Source organism: Sinocyclocheilus rhinocerous, unplaced genomic scaffold, assembly GCF_001515625.1.
Source record: "Sinocyclocheilus rhinocerous isolate Xijiao unplaced genomic scaffold, SAMN03320098_v1.1 scaffold1268, whole genome shotgun sequence".
In the NCBI taxonomy this organism is placed as follows: Eukaryota; Metazoa; Chordata; class Actinopteri; order Cypriniformes; family Cyprinidae; genus Sinocyclocheilus; species Sinocyclocheilus rhinocerous.
This window is the reverse complement of record NW_015664016.1, coordinates 1,613,337-1,631,580: the sequence shown is the minus strand read 5'-3', so window position 1 is coordinate 1,631,580 and position 18,244 is coordinate 1,613,337. Positions and strand designations below refer to the sequence as shown.

Below are 18,244 nucleotides of genomic sequence, written 5' to 3'. Positions count from 1 at the left end.
ACATCCTTTATTTACATCAGTCCGTATGCCAATCAAACTCTCATTCAGGCTGTGTTTTTCCCCATAGAACAAGAAATCATGCCGACTGTCGCAGTATTAACATGAAGCAATATGTTGACAACTTTCCTCATCTTCCCTCATACATCTATAATGCCAAACTCTGTCTTTTTTGTTTTTCCTTTCTATTCACATGACTTAGTGAAAGGAGGCGAGGCCTTAGTTTCGCAACCATGTTCGTGAACATTAAAGCGCATTTAGGACGATATTCGTTGCACATTGTACTGCATATCACACAATGCATTACTTGAACGATCCACAGATGCCGAAGAATGTGACGGCTTGTGATGAAAAAAAACAGTTCATGAATAAACATGGAAATTGCTTGTTCTCTCGTCTCCCATGATTTGGCGATAAATGCGTTTACAAAGAAATGCAAAAACAAAACCTGTATAATATATAAAGAAGAACAAAAGTGAAATATAGAAGTATATTTTATATATATGGCATGAATTTAGCTACTGTACAATTTTAATGCATAGTGCTTTGCAGGCTAAATAAATTATAGAATATAAGCATCTCTGTCATACAGGCCTCCTGAGGTAAAAAATAAATAATATCCTTCATTCATTACAATGCCAAAAGGTCAAAGGGCAGCAGGAATGTCGCTCCCCTTTGCTTTGGCGAGGGTCAGGGCAGGGAAGAGGAGTGAAGCGGGAATGGAAAAGCGTATGAAGTCTTTAGTTAGTACCAGAAACAGGCTATATACTCAACTATAAACGTTTAGAGCTGAAACTGTCTCAAGCACCATATATATACTGTATATATAAACAGATTTATACCAAAGTGTCAGCACACTTACAATGAGACCACATAGAGGGAAAGCCAATGACCAGACATATGCACCAATCTGATCTGGAATGCAACACAACACTAAATTTGACTAAGTTTTATTAGACCAAAAAAATTATATTGGGAAGTTACACTTTAAAAATGCCCAAGAAGTTGGCATGCATTAAAGTTTTTGTTTCTTATTGATATTAAAGATCCTTGTTGGTCCTGCCAGACTGAGGATTCTTCTCGCCTCTCAACCGGGACATGCTGGAGCGGCCGAGCCCGAGGCGTCACACTGCTGAAAATGCCAACATAACCGCAGGGGATGTGAAAAATCAATGAGCCAATGCCAGAATCATTCTTCTAGATGTCGTGCTGTGCTATTTCATGGAATACGAAACACTCTATGTGGTCTCAGTGTGTCCAAGAATACAAAAAATGATATAAAACACACGTAACAGTTCAGTTGAATGTGACTAGTGTATAACAATACAAATACCGAGACAGACTCAAAGAGATTAAACACAATTTAACAAGCAGTGTTTTCATTTTCTTTTTCTTGTTACTTTTTAAACTTTTTTTGTTTGTTTGTTTTGTTTGTATGCATGTTTTTTTAAGCTAGCACCATCTGTACACAAATATGGATTTTTGTCCATAGATTTCCAAGATATTGAAGTGTTCACAAGGCACTTGTCGTCCTTTTTGTTGTTTTTCATTCATCTTCTTTAACGATTTGTTCTTTTATCCACATATGGCAATATAATTAGTTTGTTCACAGCAAGCGAGCAAGCCATTTTCGAAAACGACGACTCCGTAGTTCCAAAGTGCTCATCCATCTATGTTGGAGAATGCTTTTTTTTTTTCGTCAACTCTCCAAGTCCAGCGTTTTCCGTTCCCCACCAAAATCCATTTTAGAAAAAATATTAAGCCTTTATATTTTCCCAATCATTTCAGCCATCATTGTGTTGATGAACTTTATAACTTGCTCACATACACCATGCTGAGCCTTTTCTACTTCCAATTGTCCTTAATACTTGGCGAATCTTTTACCGTCGCCGACAGGTGATGTCAAAGCATGTGATCATCATCAGATGAGCTTTGCAGAAGTTGACCCGGTTCTCCAGTCGTTCCGTGACAAACTCCAGAGCTTCTAAGTACTCCAGAGAGTCCACTTCAAACGTCTGCTGAAGGTCAACTGCAAAAATGAAAGAAACGGATGTTAACTGACAGAAGTTAAACCACACAGTCTTAAAAACACATTTTACAATGCCTGCAGGTTGCACAGCTATTGAGTGAATTTGCTATTAATTTATTTTGTTCATAAATGACTATTTCTTGTACTTGAAACGGTTCAATAAAGTACCATTGATATCAACCAAAATTGTGCAAATGACTTACATTCAGTGGTCCATTTCTCTGGCTCCAGCATCAGATGTTGTTTGGTTTGCTCTAGTTCCTTCTTCAGCCAATCGTACTTGGCCCGCACCTCTGAGATTCTCTGTTGCCGATACTCTAAGATCTTCAGTTTGGCACTAAAGTATACCACTTCCTGAGGGCACAACAACAATAAGTGAGAGCACAGTCAAGAGAAGTGCAGTAAAAACACTCTGCTGCTCACTCTTACCTTATTGCCTACGGTTCGCCTCCTCTGTAGACGTTCAACATCATCAATCTCATAAACCTTAATCTCGAAAGGTTCAGCTAAACCCCTTTGTGTGGGCCGGAGGGGACCGTCCACCCAGCGTACCCCTGGACTGATGACCGGCTTTCTCACTGGAGAGGAGGTGTCTAAGCTGAGGTTAGGAATTAGACGGTGTCTCTGGGACCCTAGGGATGAAATGTCATGTTATGAACACTATGTAAACATATTTTATCAATCTTGAGTTGTTTTGTAATGAAACCAGGTAAAAAGAGAGTTTCAAAGTGTGCTACAGTGCTGAGCCAAAGTTTAACCTACACAAATCCGCACTCCTACCAATTCGATGCAGACGTGTAATGAAAAAAAGCACTGAGATAATAGCAGGACAGTATCTTGTCTGACCAGTCTGGAGGAACGGAGTCTACAATGAGGAATTTGCCGGAAGTGGTTCCCTTATTTGCATAGAAATTGACAGTTCCAGGTCTGCTGATAAGTTATCTGATTTAAAACCAAGGAACAAGGTAATATTAATGTGTTTCAGCTTGTCATTTGGTCTGAAAACAGCACCGAAAAGGTCAAACTTTCAGTCTTCCCTCATTGCCCTGGAGAGAGAGTGCTCTGCATCCAGGAGAACATTGGCAGTTGGCAGTTGATGTAAATTTTAACTGTACGTTGTGGTTTTATATCCTTGCAAATACCTTTTCAGGTAAGGTATTCGCAACATGATTACAATACTACTTTTCTTTGCGGTTCAACGTGTACTGGTCTAGCTTTTGTTCCAGAGCCAGGATTTAAATTTTCAGTTTTCCCACCATGCAAAGATTTGTGGTGGCGAGAAATAGAGTGAAATTCTTTGCCTGAGGAAACGGGAGAGGAGGTGTGTATTCAGGAATTTAGGCAGCACTAAATATTGAAAGACCACCCACAGCTAAGTTTGGCAACTGCTATCAGTCGGTATCATAACAGATCATCCAAGCGTGTACGGGGAGTAGAGCTGTTTAAAAAGTTTTGTTTCTTCCAAGTATAATCTGGAATGAGTCCTGAAAGCTTTGTAGTACAATAAATTTTCTTGAGCATTAGGGATTACATTAATTGTGCTGAGATCTTTGTATTGCTGAACTGTAGAAAGATGGATGAAATGATGAGCCACTGAATACACTTGCCAGACTTGAGAAGCAGACTATACACACAGAAGAAAATAAAAGTAAAGAAAAAAGATAAATGTGTGTGTGTGTGTGTGTGTGTGTGTGGATATTTTGTATTACACAACAATTAATTAGTAAAAGAAATAATTGCTAACACTTTACTTAAAGCCTTCAGGTATAATGCATTATAAAGGGTTATTAAAGGGTATAATACATTATAATTATTCATAATGTGCATTGTAATACATTATATCTTGTTGTAAATAAAATAATGTTGCATTCTAGATTTGAATCATAAAGAAGCATAGTTTTAAGCATCTGATATTTGCTTACCTGTATTACTTCTTTTCTTTGAATTCTTGAGGCTCCTGCGACCACTGACAGAGCTGCTGTTTTCACTCATAGAGTCCTGAGCGGATGATGTGCTTCCTGTGGCCTCACTGTCTCGCATCATACTCTCATAGCCACTGCTGCCACCACTGTGGTAGAACAAAGCAGTCTTTCCCATTGCAGGAGGAAGCTCTCCGCTTAGCACACTGCTGTTGTCACTGGCGTGTCCGCTACTGCAACGGTGAGGCCTTCTTGGGGCAGTGATCTTACTGTAAGGTGAGGGCAAAGTATGGACCACTGGCCTGTCCTCTCCTTGGACTGCTGCTCCTCTCTCTTCGGTGTCTGAAGCCCCTCGTCCTTGGGCAGCACGAGAGCTGGCGCTACCTTGTAGGAGCTCAGAGATTCGTCCATTCACTGCTCTTAAAGGTAGCTTAGATGCTAACCCTGTCCCCCTGCTGCGACTTAGGGACTGGGTTGACCATGAATTTTGGTTCTGGTTCTTTCCGTTAGGAGGCAAACTTGAGCTTCGGTTTACTGACTGTGGAAGGGACTTGGTGGAGAAACTTAGGGTTTTAGTGCTGGAGGTTGACAAGCTTCGAGCTTTGGGACTTGCCATAAGGAGTTTGCTAACTGCAGAGATTTTGGATTGACTTGCTTTGGGTGATTGTGGTGCATTATTGTTACCATTTGGTCCATTGGTAGGTGATGAAAGCAAACTACGGGTGATGCTCCTACCTGTCCTTGGCATTGTACTGTCTTTTGCAATTCCTCCTTTAGAGCCCAGAGAGGTCAAACTCTCCGCCCTCTCTAAGAAATGACAGTCATAATGTGCCCCATGAGACCTCCCTAAGGAATTGGTTCTGTTTGCTAACTGCTCAAGTTTGGCACTGAAGAGTCTGCTGCTCTCAACATTTGGTCCTTTATGTTTACCACCCAGGTCTTCAGGTGTGCTGCCAAGGAAAGACAGATAATGGTTTGGTGTCTGAGAATTTCCTGGATTATGCTGTGGACTTGCTCGATTCCTCTGGTCAAGGCTAGACTTCCTTACAGGTGGCAATGGTGGGATTCCTTTCTGACGAGCAAAGATACCTTGCCTCCCTGCTGAACATCTTCTTTCGAGTGTGGCTCTTGGACTGCAGGGAGTGGAGGTGGTAACCCCAAGGCTTTTATACTCTCCACTCATGTAACGGTATGTAGGGTCTTCCAGATCGTCCTGCTTATTCAAGCGATGCCATGCACGAGGGAGACTACCCGTTCTGAGGATGTCTGCAGAGTACACTTGAGTTATGCTCTCGGGTGCATTGAATACCATCTCGCAGCCATCCACCACACGGTTCATGGAATCAGGGGAACATGCTGCTTCACTCAAGTTGAGCTTGTCAACTTGCCATTTCCTTTTTACAGATTCCGATGTTCTCTTCTCTGATTTGATATCACAGACCATGTCCAAAGGCCTGGTCTCTTCACATCCCTCCCTTTTCATCCAAGGGTCATCAAAATTTATCTCACTTGACATTGGAACAGGTGGGGATTTGGGATCTTTGACTAGAGGGGTTTTGGTTTGCAAGTCCTGCACAACCATTGGCTTAACAGCGGCACATGGGTGAGTTGTGATGTTGGTCTTAAAAGGAACATAGCCACTTGAGGTTGAGGACAGCTTGTCTAGTTTATGTTTAGCTGTGTTTTTATCATTCACTTCAGTTGTATTGGAATCACTCTCTTTGTCTGAGTTCTTTTGGTCATTTGACTCAGGGTCTATGTCTCCTTCTTCTTGAATTTCTAAAAGCCTATCTTCCGCTATTGCCTCACCTTGTCCAAAGCACTGTTGGGCAACAAAGCTATGACATGACTGGTCACCATCACTGCCAGCACTCATTTCGCTCAGCCATGAGCTGATTGAGGAACGACGGCTAGCCTGGGCGTACCCTTCTATCTTGCTAAGAGGCAGGAATTTAGAAATGTTGACTTGTGAGATAGTGGCAGTGGTAGTGCAGGGAGCAGTGGTGTAATGTTCTAGGTCTTCACTCATGCTGCTAATGATGCTAACAGGCCTTGAACCTGATGCCATAGCCTGCACCGAACAGTCACTGTTAAAGCTGATAATGCTGGTTGGTCTGCCATTTTCCATCACCCCACTAATTGTCAGCTTTTCCACCAGGGTAAACACCAGCTCATCCTCTCCATTGGGTTCCAAAGGATGCTCCAGTGTAACTGTGGCTGTGGTGTCCTTCGCATTTTTCTTATTGTCCAAAGGCAGCTGGGGAACATCGTCACACAGTGTCTCAGCTGATCCAAGGCTATTGGATGATGAAGATCTCTTTAGGACCTGTGGGCTCATCCCCACCGGAGAGGTTCTAGACTCAGGATTAAGCAAAGACTCTGTAGATGATTTTCTAGAGTCTTTATTGAGATTATGTGAGGAGTGTGGTGGTGTGCCAGGCATTACTCCTTTCTGGGTGTACACTTTGCAGCGTTGAGAGGGAGAGGATGGTGGTTTGTACTCTGAGGTTTTAGTAAGACTGGCAATCCCCAACCGTGGGGAGCCCATAGGACGAGGCTTACTCTCACTGCTGCTCCCACCACTGATGGATTCTCTGCTGTCATGTAAACTGGAGCTCTTGGCTCTGTGAAGAGGAGTTAGTTGCCCAATACCGCTGCTGCCAGTCACACTTCTGCTGCTGGAGAGTCCACAACTGCCTGTTGAAGACTGTGTCAAGCTTTCAATTATTGACTGAGCGATCTCTGCTTCTTCAACCACCTCACGGATCTCCTCCAGTTGCTGGTCAGATATCCTCTTAGGAGAACTGGACTGCTGACCCCCTTTTAAGACTTGACCATGGCCAGGCTCAAATTTGGCAGCTCTGTCGGCAGGGTCTTCTTCAAAAGGGAATTTTGTAACCTCTTCTCTTCCATCAATACAGTCCAGCCTCTCTTGGAGCTCTGCAAAAGTGTTGCACTTAAGACAGTCTTTCTCCTTTTTACCTGGCTCAGCACCTTCCTCTGGCAAAGGTGGAAGTGGCTGGGGATGAACAGTCTGCAAAGGTTGGACAGACTGTGAGGCTTGAACTAGTGGGGCTACAACCTGTTGAGCTGGTTGTGATGTCAAAGAAGTCATGCTAAGATCTGCTTTATTTTTATGTAGGGATGGGATGATAGGAACAAACTCTGGAGGACCTTCGTTGTCTGTTAGCTCTTTGTCTGAGAGGGCTGAGCCATTTGGACCTACGTAGATAACTGTGTCACATGACTGCTCACTGCTGGAATAGTCTTCAGGGTCACTGGAGAGGTGTAGCAGGGGCATTTCTGAATCAACAACATTTCTAGAATGAATGGTTCTCAGCTGTGTTGGGCGACGCATTCTTCCTTCCTCACATGAGCTCTCACCACCAGAGGAACTGGATGTGTATTGCTACAGAAGACAAAAAATACTGCATTTTAAACAAATAAACATAGAATACAATGATGCATCATTCTATGCTAAAAGAAAGTTCAATAAAATGACAGGGTCATACCACGCTTACTTTAGCCTTCTTCTTCTTCAGCCTAAGAACACGAGAGGCGATTTGAAGGGTAGAGAGTGTCTCTGAGAAGTTGTTGGGGGACGAGGAGATGTGGGCTATCATGGTGGTGCGACAATTCATGTTTCCCAGGGACTCACGTAGCAGCATGGTTAGCTTACTATCTCTGTAAACAAAAAAATGGAAGAGCATTAGCTGGCTAGTCTCAGCCTCAGACATCGCGCCCATGAACGTCTGATGCATAAGGCACACAAAATTGTAAACACTTCAGGAGTTTCGAAGTCTTCATCTGATTGGTTGAATTATACAGGATTTACGGGAGACGTGTGTGACACATTCTTTAACATTCTACCTGGAAACAAAGATGCCGTGGCACCAGACCCCTCATGGAAGAAGAAGGATGTTGTGTTTACAACTGTGACGATAAGCACTTATCAGGATCAACTAAACGCTGGATTTTCAAAAGTATGTGAAATTTGTAGTTTACAGGAATAGACTCTTTAAAATACGTCCAATAGTTTTACACACACGGTCTCTTGTTGTTGGGACATTTCCACACCCCTAAACATGAGTTGCTTAACCTGTCAGTCATATGGCCTCTTGGGGGGTCCTTGGACAATCAAAGCGCCCAAGGTTCCCAGAACTTCTGCCATCAGTCTGAAGGTCTGGCTACGCAAGACTATTAGCTGGCAAAATGATAGGTGTGTAACCAAATGATTAAAAGTGAAGATATGTGATTTGTAAAATAAGTTAACCATTTCAGAATTAAATGTATTTGGAAAATGCTAGATGCATTCAAAAATCAAGGCTTTTGGAAATAACCCCTTTTCAATGAATACCTGCACCACTTCTAGCAATCAGTCTAATCGTGTAATGCAACCCACTTTAATAATAAGAATGGATAGACCCTTTTGGGCATTTTATTTGCTGACCTTGATTCTAAAACCTTGGCTGCCAGACAGTCTCTTTTTACAGAGAAAGAGAGACTTGGATTGGCATTTCCTGTTCTGTCTGCCTTCCCCATGGCAACCATTAGAGGTGACATATAAAGCTGCTTTTCAAGGATGAGTCAGCTAGCATTACGATATGCACATGCACATTCTCAGTTCTCAGAAATCAATGACCTATACAATCATTTGAAGCAAAAACATTATCACAGAATACAACAGAGTGTACAGTAATATAATTACAGTGATACTCTTTGCTAATTTGCTTGAAGTTAGATGCTTAAAAATAGTTAGTGAAGTGTGTAGTCAATCTTAAGTGGTTCAGTGATCACATGAAAACTAAGCACAAATTATACAAGCATAATTTACTAACCATGATGTAACAAAAATAAAGTTATCTGAAATATCCCATTAAATAACATTCACCCCCTTGGCAAAATATGTAAAACACTTTTTACAGTTACAGTTTGTGGTTATTGCTAATAATATTATGCCACAAACTGAACAACGATTTGGCAAAATATGTAAAACACTTTTTACAGTTACAGTTTGTGGTTATTGCTACTAATATTATGCCACAAACTGGACAACGCATTCTAGTGTGAAATCAATAACTAATAATGAATTGATAATAATTCTGAACAATATCGTACATTTGACATTAAATCAGAGAGGTTAAGTCATATAATTAGAGAGATAAAAAGCAACTAAAATATTATTTAGCACTAATTAAATCACTATCTAAAATTAGTGACTTGTGTAGATTTATATTCATTTATGATACATGCATATTAATTCAATTTATCTTGTGCAAATGTTGCATTCCTCCTAAAAGGCCCTAAACCCTAATTATATCTCAGCTCTCAAGAGCTGTTGCGTTTCCAGCCTTAACCCCCATGATGCTTGGCAATGTAAATTTGAAATGATTAAATTAGGGAGCCATGGCATAAAAATGCAAACGTAGCTTGAGGGAGCTAAATGGAAGCGCTGCAAATTTTTAGAAAAAAAGCTGCTGGAAGATGCACGGCACCTTCTCAAAGTTGTCTGCTTAACTGAAATTAACATGCTGCTTAAAGAAATAAAACAGCAGTTGCAGAGAAATCCCAGTGAATGTGAAACTGCATCTGTCTCTATGGCTGCTTGGCACAAGCTAATTCACTTAGCTATTACCCCTGAGGAGCGATAAAGGTTACATTCTCTCTGCAGATTCAACGTAGCATTAGAATCCACCAATAATTGCTCACATCAAAGGCTGGAAAATGTCAGTTTGTATATATTATTCATATGAGGTGTGCTTGAGAAGAATTAACAGCATGCAGCAGAGATATGAAGGCTAAACATGTTGCATCTTTAATGAGTTTAGCAAGTGGCGAAATGACTTCACCCATAACAGTATAAACGTAATCTTGTCATTGAGGTTACAACTAGGGTTGGGCGATGTCTACCAAATTGGCATCGGACGATGTCTACAGTGAAACATCACTGGGGGGTGGTTAGAGGTGTGCCCGAAGCATGAAACAAATAACGCGTTATACAGAGCCACTAAAAGGTTAGCCGCTTGCTAGCGGTAGCCTGTTGCATTATAGTACATGAAAGTTACTGTAAAAAAAAGTAAGGAGAAATATCTGATAGGACGATGGCGAATGATCCTGAGCACCAATGACAAACATCTAATCTAAAAGTGAAAGTGAAAGTAAAATGAGAGCGTGCAATCGAAAGCGGTTTCAATAGCGGCTCCCTGATGCTCGCAATTTATATACAGTCGCAATTTGTATACAGTATATTTACCCAATGATATAATTGCGAGAAAAAGTATTGAAATTTTTTTTTTATCCTTCCATCTCGTAGGCTATTTATTCCCTTTAGGGTTTCCGTAGTACACTTCATTTCCTTTCCGAACACGGAACTGGGATGCGGCGGATTGCGGGAGAGGGGGAGGGGGGGAGGAATCACGATGTCAGCTTAACATCGTGATGTCTGTCAGCCATCGGCGATGGATGATGGCATCGTCTATCGGCCCAACCCTAGTTACAACATATCAGCATGAGACTGAGAAGTCTAACCCAATGAGTTTTTGACTGAAATTATATGATATGAGCAAAGTGAAAGGTAAAAGTCTTACTTGTAAGGGATGTGCTTGCTGCCGTTGACTAAAGCCAATATGACGTTCCCCAGGGCAGACAGAGAGAGGCAGAGTCCTGTAGTGCTGTCACGGGTCTTGCTCAAAACCTTAACACAGCTGCCTAAATCGATGAGGTGCAGTCGGCTCCTGCCTCCCGACACTAAGCAAAAGAGCCACAGAGTCAGATTTAATAATTAAACTCTTAATAGGTGATTCTAACCTTTTTTCATTCATCATTCTCTTAACTAACGTATTATATATTTCATAACATTCTACTTTATGGGTACTTTATACTTCAGGGCAGGCACCACAGTTACAATTTGATCAAGTAATTGATGCGTTACACTACCATTAGTAATTTTTTTTTTTAAGAAATTAATACTTTTGCTCAGCAAGGACACTGTCAATTTCGAAAGTAAAGACATTTATAATGTCACAAAAGATTTCCATTTCAAATAAAAGCTGTTCTTTTGAATCCTGAAAAAAAAATGTATCAACATTTCCACAAAAAATATTATGCAGCACAACTGCTTTCACCATTGATAATAAGAAAAGTTTATTAAGCAGCAAATCAGCATATTTATAATGATTTTTAAGGATGTGACACTGAATACTAGAGTAATGATGCTAAAAAATTCAGCTTTGCCATCACAGAAATAAAAACATAAAGCGGTTATTTTAATCTATAATAATATTTCATAATATTACTTTTTTTTTTTTTTACTGTATTTTTGGTCAAATAAATGCATGGTAGTGTATATGTTATGAAAAAAATGCCCTAAAAATTCCAGGAGGCTAATATTGTTTATATATTTATACATATATACATATATTTACACATAATAAAATATGTAATTTTGACACTGCAAGGTACAATATTTAAATAGCTATAAAGTAAGAAAATATCAAGCTTGCAAAGAAACTGGAAAAGCAATAGAATGTAACGAAACTATGTAAGGTATAAACACTGTCAAAAACCTCATGATGAGCATCTAATTCCATTATGAAGTGTTATTGTAACCTAATGGTAGACTAATAAAGATAAATGGAACTTATTAGCGAAGACGCTGAGGTTAATGAACCTATATTTCAAATGGTGACATTATATCTCTATGTGTTTCTATTATACAAGTTAACCTCAGCCATGGAAACATCCTGAGTGGATTTCATGACTCTGCTTACACTAGCTTCATTATACACAGTTTGGAGGTAATTTGAGTTTCTCAAATACCCTAAAAGCCCATGCTAACACATCTGGTTTGACTTTCTATTCACTCTCAGAAAAAAGCAGGACTCACTTATGCCAAACAGATTATTTCTTATGATAAGAGAAATTAGCACTGTTCTCCAGAAATAACTAGTTTTAGCATGACAGCTTTTAGATCAGATTGTACATCTCCCATTAACAATGGCAGTTTTTTTTCTGTTATCACACCCCTCTCTAAGATTATCAGCAACAGACTATTTATAAACCTCACAGGCAACATTTGGAAGTATAATGAGAAAATTTGAAATCAACCGTGGAAGAGAGCAAATACTGCTGATAACACAAGTACAACTGATCACCAACTTATTTTGTGCTGTAGATGCTGGTGTCCATCATAAAAGTATCTTAACCAGCTAAACTAGCAATAGCCAAAATTTTAGAGCCTAAAAAATAAGTCACAGACCAAAAACCAGTTGAGAACCCCTGCTCTAGCTCATGTTGAGTCTCTTCTGAAACTCCATCTAACCCATAATGATACTCACTTCCACCCTTGCCGGTCTTTTCCATTCGATACTGGTAGATGTGTAGGGTGAAGAGCATGTGAGAGTTACGGTGCTCCTCTTCATCATAGTCTGGCTTACTGCTGTAACGTGCAGCAATGGCAGCATCCAAGAAGAAAGCAGCCTTCTCAGCTGTAGGAGCGCGCAACTCACTCTGATTCTGTAACTGTGTAAAAACAAAGGATGCAAATGTGAATTGTATTGCACAGTTTTGACTAAAAGAACATCTGGTTTGAGAAACAATACTCACTTTGTACTCCAAACGCAGCAATTTAACAATTAGGCCGATAAATGGGCTGATATTTGGCCTTTTTTTTTTTGATCACGTCAACCACAAAGTTTTTGTTTGGCTGATGAGCACCAAAAGCAAGACTTTTACTTTGACAGTATATTTTCATATATTCAATCAATTATTTCTAATTAAGTAAATATATCAATAAATACAAAAATAATTAAATAAATTAAAGTGTTAAATATTAAATAAATAAAAAAAATAAAAAAAAAGTGTGCTATATCGGGCTATCAGACAAAAAAAACTCCATATTGGTCGACCACTATTAACAATACTACAGAAAATAAAAGAAAGCATTAAAACGGTGTCAGTTCAGCTACGTCTTAATATCTAAAAAGAAATTCTTCTATTTGTTATTGGGCAATAATCATGTCAGCAGAGCCTCGGGTATCATGTCTGAAGCCGGCTCTGTGTGATAAGGCTGACTGTCACAGGAACAGGAGAAGTGAGGGCATTACAATCCATTACTGTGAGGTATCAGTCCAAGATGAGATTAGTGCACATGTCTGAGGATTACAGAGACAGGGGTTGTCTCTGCTCGACTAATCCTCTCATCATGTATTAGCATTTTACCCAACAATGGCATCTTTATTGGAAGTTGATTGCCAAGCTTGTTTTGTTTTTTTTAACACTGGGGTATTCCCAGAATAAGGACAGTTCCTTACAGGCAACAAGTGTGCCAAAATTGTTAAACTTTTTTTCCCCAATTTAATTATCTGGGACTATTTGTATTAGCAATAAAAAGAAAAGCATGAATCTTTGGGAACATTTTTTTACATCACTAGCAAACAGAAGAGCAAAACACTTTCCCTGCCTACCACTGGTCAGGCAAACAAAAAGTCCTGCCCTAAACTGTTGTTAACTGTTAACTCTTGTTACTGTTAACTAAAACTCAAACTATTAAAACAAATTTTCGGAAAAATTTAATTAAATTAAATTAAAAATATTAGATGAAAAACTCAAACTTAATGTTGCCTTGTTAATTACTGAAATAAGTAAAACTATGAAATAAAAATTAATTAAAGCTATTTAGAAATAAAAACAAATTATAATAAAATGAGAAAAGCACACAAAATTACTAAAACCTAAACTCAAAAATTAAAATGAAAACTGAAAATATAAAGGTAAAAGCTATTTCAAAATAATAATAAATACTATAATAGTATCTAAACAATACTAAAATAACACTGGCCTCAAACCCACAGCACTGGTTGAAACAAAGTTACAGTTTTCATAGTGCAACAGTTTTTACATTTTTAGGGAAATCAAAAAGTCTAATTTACAGTAGCATGTTAAAATCAGATAACATAGTAAAAATGACACACTTCACCTTTATTGTTACCTATGTTATTTACATCATAATGAAATTTAAAGGAAATGGTTATACTGACATAAGAGATTTTTCACAATATTTTAACATCAATCAATGATTATAACCCCTTACATCAACAATATACTGTATAATTCAAGACATTATAACAACATTAATGATCAGAACGACTATTTTACCTGCATCCCGCAGATGGGGTCCTCGCAAAGGTAGACACCTGGAGACTGACCGTCCTGCAAACTGCCTGTCGCCACCTCCGACAACAGATCTTTCAGGTTCTCGTCTTTTCCCATTTTTCCGTACATTTCTGCCATATGTACATTAATTGACAGTCACCACTGATAAGCTACCACTAAATATTGTAGAAACTTAATTTGCTGTAAAGTTGCTTTGCAATGATTTGTATCGTGAAAAGCGCTGTACAAATAAACTTGACTTGACTTGACTTGACTTGACTGACTTGATTTTCACGGTTCATTCAAACATCACAAGAATTCATAAAAAAACAAGCTAGTCCTGCAATGGTGCAGTTGTAGCAGATAATACATTTATTCATGATTTAATATGACACACCTGGAGTAGATTTTTCATACTTTGTTTTTTAAAAAGATGGTTATTCTAAAAATTTCCACTTTCATGTTTAAGAATGTGGCAGGTTCTTCATTGATTTCACAAGGGAGCTGCTAATGGAAAAAACTGGATCAAAAAAAGTTTATCAATATACTTTACATTCTGGTCCATTACAACATATTTCATTCCATATTTTCCCACAAAGTGCTATTTTAGTATTATTTATATACTATTATAGTATTTATTAATATTTTTAAAATAGCTTTTATTTTTACATTTTCCGTTTTTCACTTTAAGTTTAGTTTAAATTTTAGTCATTTTTATGTGCTTTTGGTGTTTTTATTACTTTTTTCTAAAAAAAAAAAAAAATCTATTTAGATTTATTTTTATTTTTTTGTAATTTTAGTACTTCGGTGTATTTTATTTCAGTTGATTGCCAGTTTTTAAGTTTAAGTTTTCATCTAATATTTAATGAAAACAAAACAAAAATGTTTGATTTAGTTGCAGTGGGTTTTAGTTTTAGTTCACAATAACAATACTGATTCCACCACTGAAAGTAAAAACATTTAAGAGGTAAAGGTATTTATCAGGCAACAAAATAGTTCTGGATACTGATTGGTTTAATACAGCATTCCAGACGTGCTAAAATACATGCTACATATTTACTATTTAGCTAAATACAGCTATGATGTGAAATACCTGTCCATAGGGAAATCAAAAAGTCTAATTTACAGTAGCATGTTAAAATCAGATAACATAGTAAAAATGACACACTTCACCTTTATTGTTACCTATGTTATTTACATCATAATGAAATTTAAAGGAAATGGTTATACTGACATAAGAGATTTTTCACAATATTTTAACATCAATCAATGATTATAACCCCTTACATCAACAATATACTGTATAATTCAAGACATTATAACAACATTAATGATCAGAACGACTATTTTACCTGCATCCCGCAGATGGGGTCCTCGCAAAGGTAGACACCTGGAGACTGACCGTCCTGCAAACTGCCTGTCGCCACCTCCGACAACAGATCTTTCAGGTTCTCGTCTTTTCCCCAGACCTCCACAGCCGACACTCGTACGGAGAAACGTGCGCCTGTCTTTTCCTTGCACTCGTTGATCAGTTTGAAGAGCCAGGAGATGGCACACGGGATGATCCCTAAACTCTGCATGGAGTCGTCCTTGCCAATCATAGTGTAGGATTTGCCTGCGATGAGACCAAGGATTGAGTTAACGATGGATCGCTTTGCATACAATCACATCTCTTGCGTTATGAACGATTGGCAGGCCTTTCAAAAGAATAGAGTGGAACGATAGTTAAAATAGGTCAGGTGCTAAAAGCCATGGTGCCTGTTTGGCCTCGGGAGCATTACGCCAATACGTGTGGTCTATTTCACACTTTCTAATATGATATTTAGCTTGCAGACCAGCACTCTGGCATAAGCCACAGTGACAGATGTCACACACACGCTAGACAAACGCATTCCAATACAATTAAAAATCCATTAAAGCTGGAAAACTGACAAGATTAGCATAATCACGCTTAGAAATACGGTCGGAAAATGCACCGTGCCTTATCACGAGAATGTTTTGTCTGCCTTAAATGGGTTTTTATTTCCAGAAAAGCCCTCGGTTTGACAGTCCACTGACATTTGCCATATGTCTTAGTGTGGTTGATTAAGCACATGCACCGTGTGGGCAGCACTGGGCATTAAACGCAGGTTCACCCGCAGGACCAGAACCGGAACAACAGCCTGTTGATTGGCAGCATCCCCTGGATTCATTTCTGGACATCACTTGCATAAATACCCCTGCTGTTGACATGAAAGTGGCCACTAAACAGAGCCATATGTCACAGCACACATTCAGACCAGATTGAACTTCAAAAGACGGATTCCTCTAGTTTGGGTGGGAAAGAGAGCGAGAAAGAGGAAACAGAAACAGGAATCAGAGGAGATACCTGCTGAAATAGGACAAATACGCTCATTTTCCTGCCAGTTTTTAAGTTTAAGTTTTCATCTAATATTTAATGAAAACAAAACAAAAATGTTTGATTTAGTTGCAGTGGGTTTTAGTTTTAGTTCACAATAACAATACTGATTCCACCACTGAAAGTAAAAACATTTAAGAGGTAAAGGTATTTATCAGGCAACAAAATAGTTCTGGATACTGATTGGTTTAATACAGCATTCCAGACGTGCTAAAATACATGCTACATATTTACTATTTAGCTAAATACAGCTATGATGTGAAATACCTGTCCACCTAGCTAACATATAATTTGTCATCATGATTACACTGCATTAAAATCCAACAAAAACAAAAGCATAACTAAAAGTGCATACATTACGTTATATGATTACATTTATTTAATTGAATTTATTTTTAATTTATGTACTTTTAATTATATTTATTTTTTATTATTATTTGATTTGATGCATTTTCTTTTTTCATTTCATTATTTATTTTATGTCCTGACTGTAACATATCAAACATGCTCTGTTGAAAATGGTCTTTCACATCAATTAAAGTCGCTGGGCTTCTACTTCCAGGCGAAAATAAGACGGATGCTCCGTCGCAGATGAACTGAGAGTCAGTAATTCAATCAGACTGGATGGAGAGTGGCATGATGGGAAGGCAGAGCTTATGAGATTCAATTACTACAGCATCTCTCTTAAAAATTTTACACACACAAATCCATTATATAGGCTTCAACTTGTCCTTCAATTTTATGGATTCTGACTTATTGCAATAAAGCATAAATAAGCCTACAGGCTGATCAAGCAGTTTCAGGACAGGAGATAAAGCTTCATTCCAGAACACCGCTAGAGTATTTTAATATTCACCATACGGCCTCTGCATCCTCACAACCAGCATGACATACAGGATCTAGAGGTCAGGCAGTATTATGCATGATTAATATTGCACTCTCTAGTTGATTTGAAGGTCAAAAACAAAGCTATGTGTTCAAGCTAGATAAATCTAAAAATATTCCATCTTAGGTAGTCATGCACTTAAGCACCAGTGGTGACCAGGGGTCTGCTCCTCGCACCGCTCAAGTTCACCATGATTCCTTTGTTTCTTGTTTTATACAACCACTTTTTCAAGCCAAATGTCCAAGGTAATTACTTCTAAAGCACTAACAGGCCAGTCTCTGGGTTATTATTGCTAGTTAATTAGCTTTGCACGGCTGACCAATGAAATCATCGTAGAATGCTTTTCCAATGATGTATGAGCCAGTCTTTGGTTTTCAAGTAAAGGTTAATGGAAACGAGGCATCTGAGGCATTACACACTGTCATCAAATCACTGACCAGCAACCACAGTGGCATTTTTCCATTGTTTTCCGAGCAAACGGCTGGTTAAATTTTACACTAATCTTCCAGAAACAACAATGGACAATGACGGCGAAACAGGGTGAGATCATCTTGTGGTCTGCCATGCGTGCTATAAAGCTAATTCCATCTAATTCACAGGATGTGAACGGTTGAGTATGGGACTGTCGGGGAGGGGATTGTTATTTATTGAACATAAAACACATCTGAGAGATGGAGATAGAAACATCACAGTGTGACATTCTGACATTCTTTAAAAAGGCAAGAAAAATGTCTGCCTGAAAAGCACTTACAAGGTATTAGTAAAGGGCAACTAAAGCACTTTTCTTTGTGATGGGCTGATATATTAGAGAGATGCTGGATGCTGATATATTAGAAAGACACTAGTCTCCCTGAACCCTATAT

The 18,244-nt window shown here is 38.7% G+C and overlaps 1 protein-coding gene across 1 annotated transcript; it reads right to left on the bottom strand.

Annotated features, from left to right (window-relative positions):
* LOC107729288 (kinesin-like protein KIF26B) lies at positions 1-15,708 on the bottom strand. The gene is made up of 8 exons (XM_016539754.1): positions 15,450-15,708; positions 12,282-12,465; positions 10,533-10,692; positions 7,467-7,629; positions 3,949-7,354; positions 2,456-2,658; positions 2,230-2,380; positions 1-2,026 (listed from the first exon to the last, which is right to left on the bottom strand). Exons 1-8 carry the CDS (start codon positions 15,696-15,698, stop codon positions 1,878-1,880), a joined length of 4,665 nt encoding a protein of 1,554 aa, XP_016395240.1. The 5' UTR covers positions 15,699-15,708; the 3' UTR covers positions 1-1,877.
* Between the last annotated feature and the right edge of the window lie 2,536 nt (positions 15,709-18,244).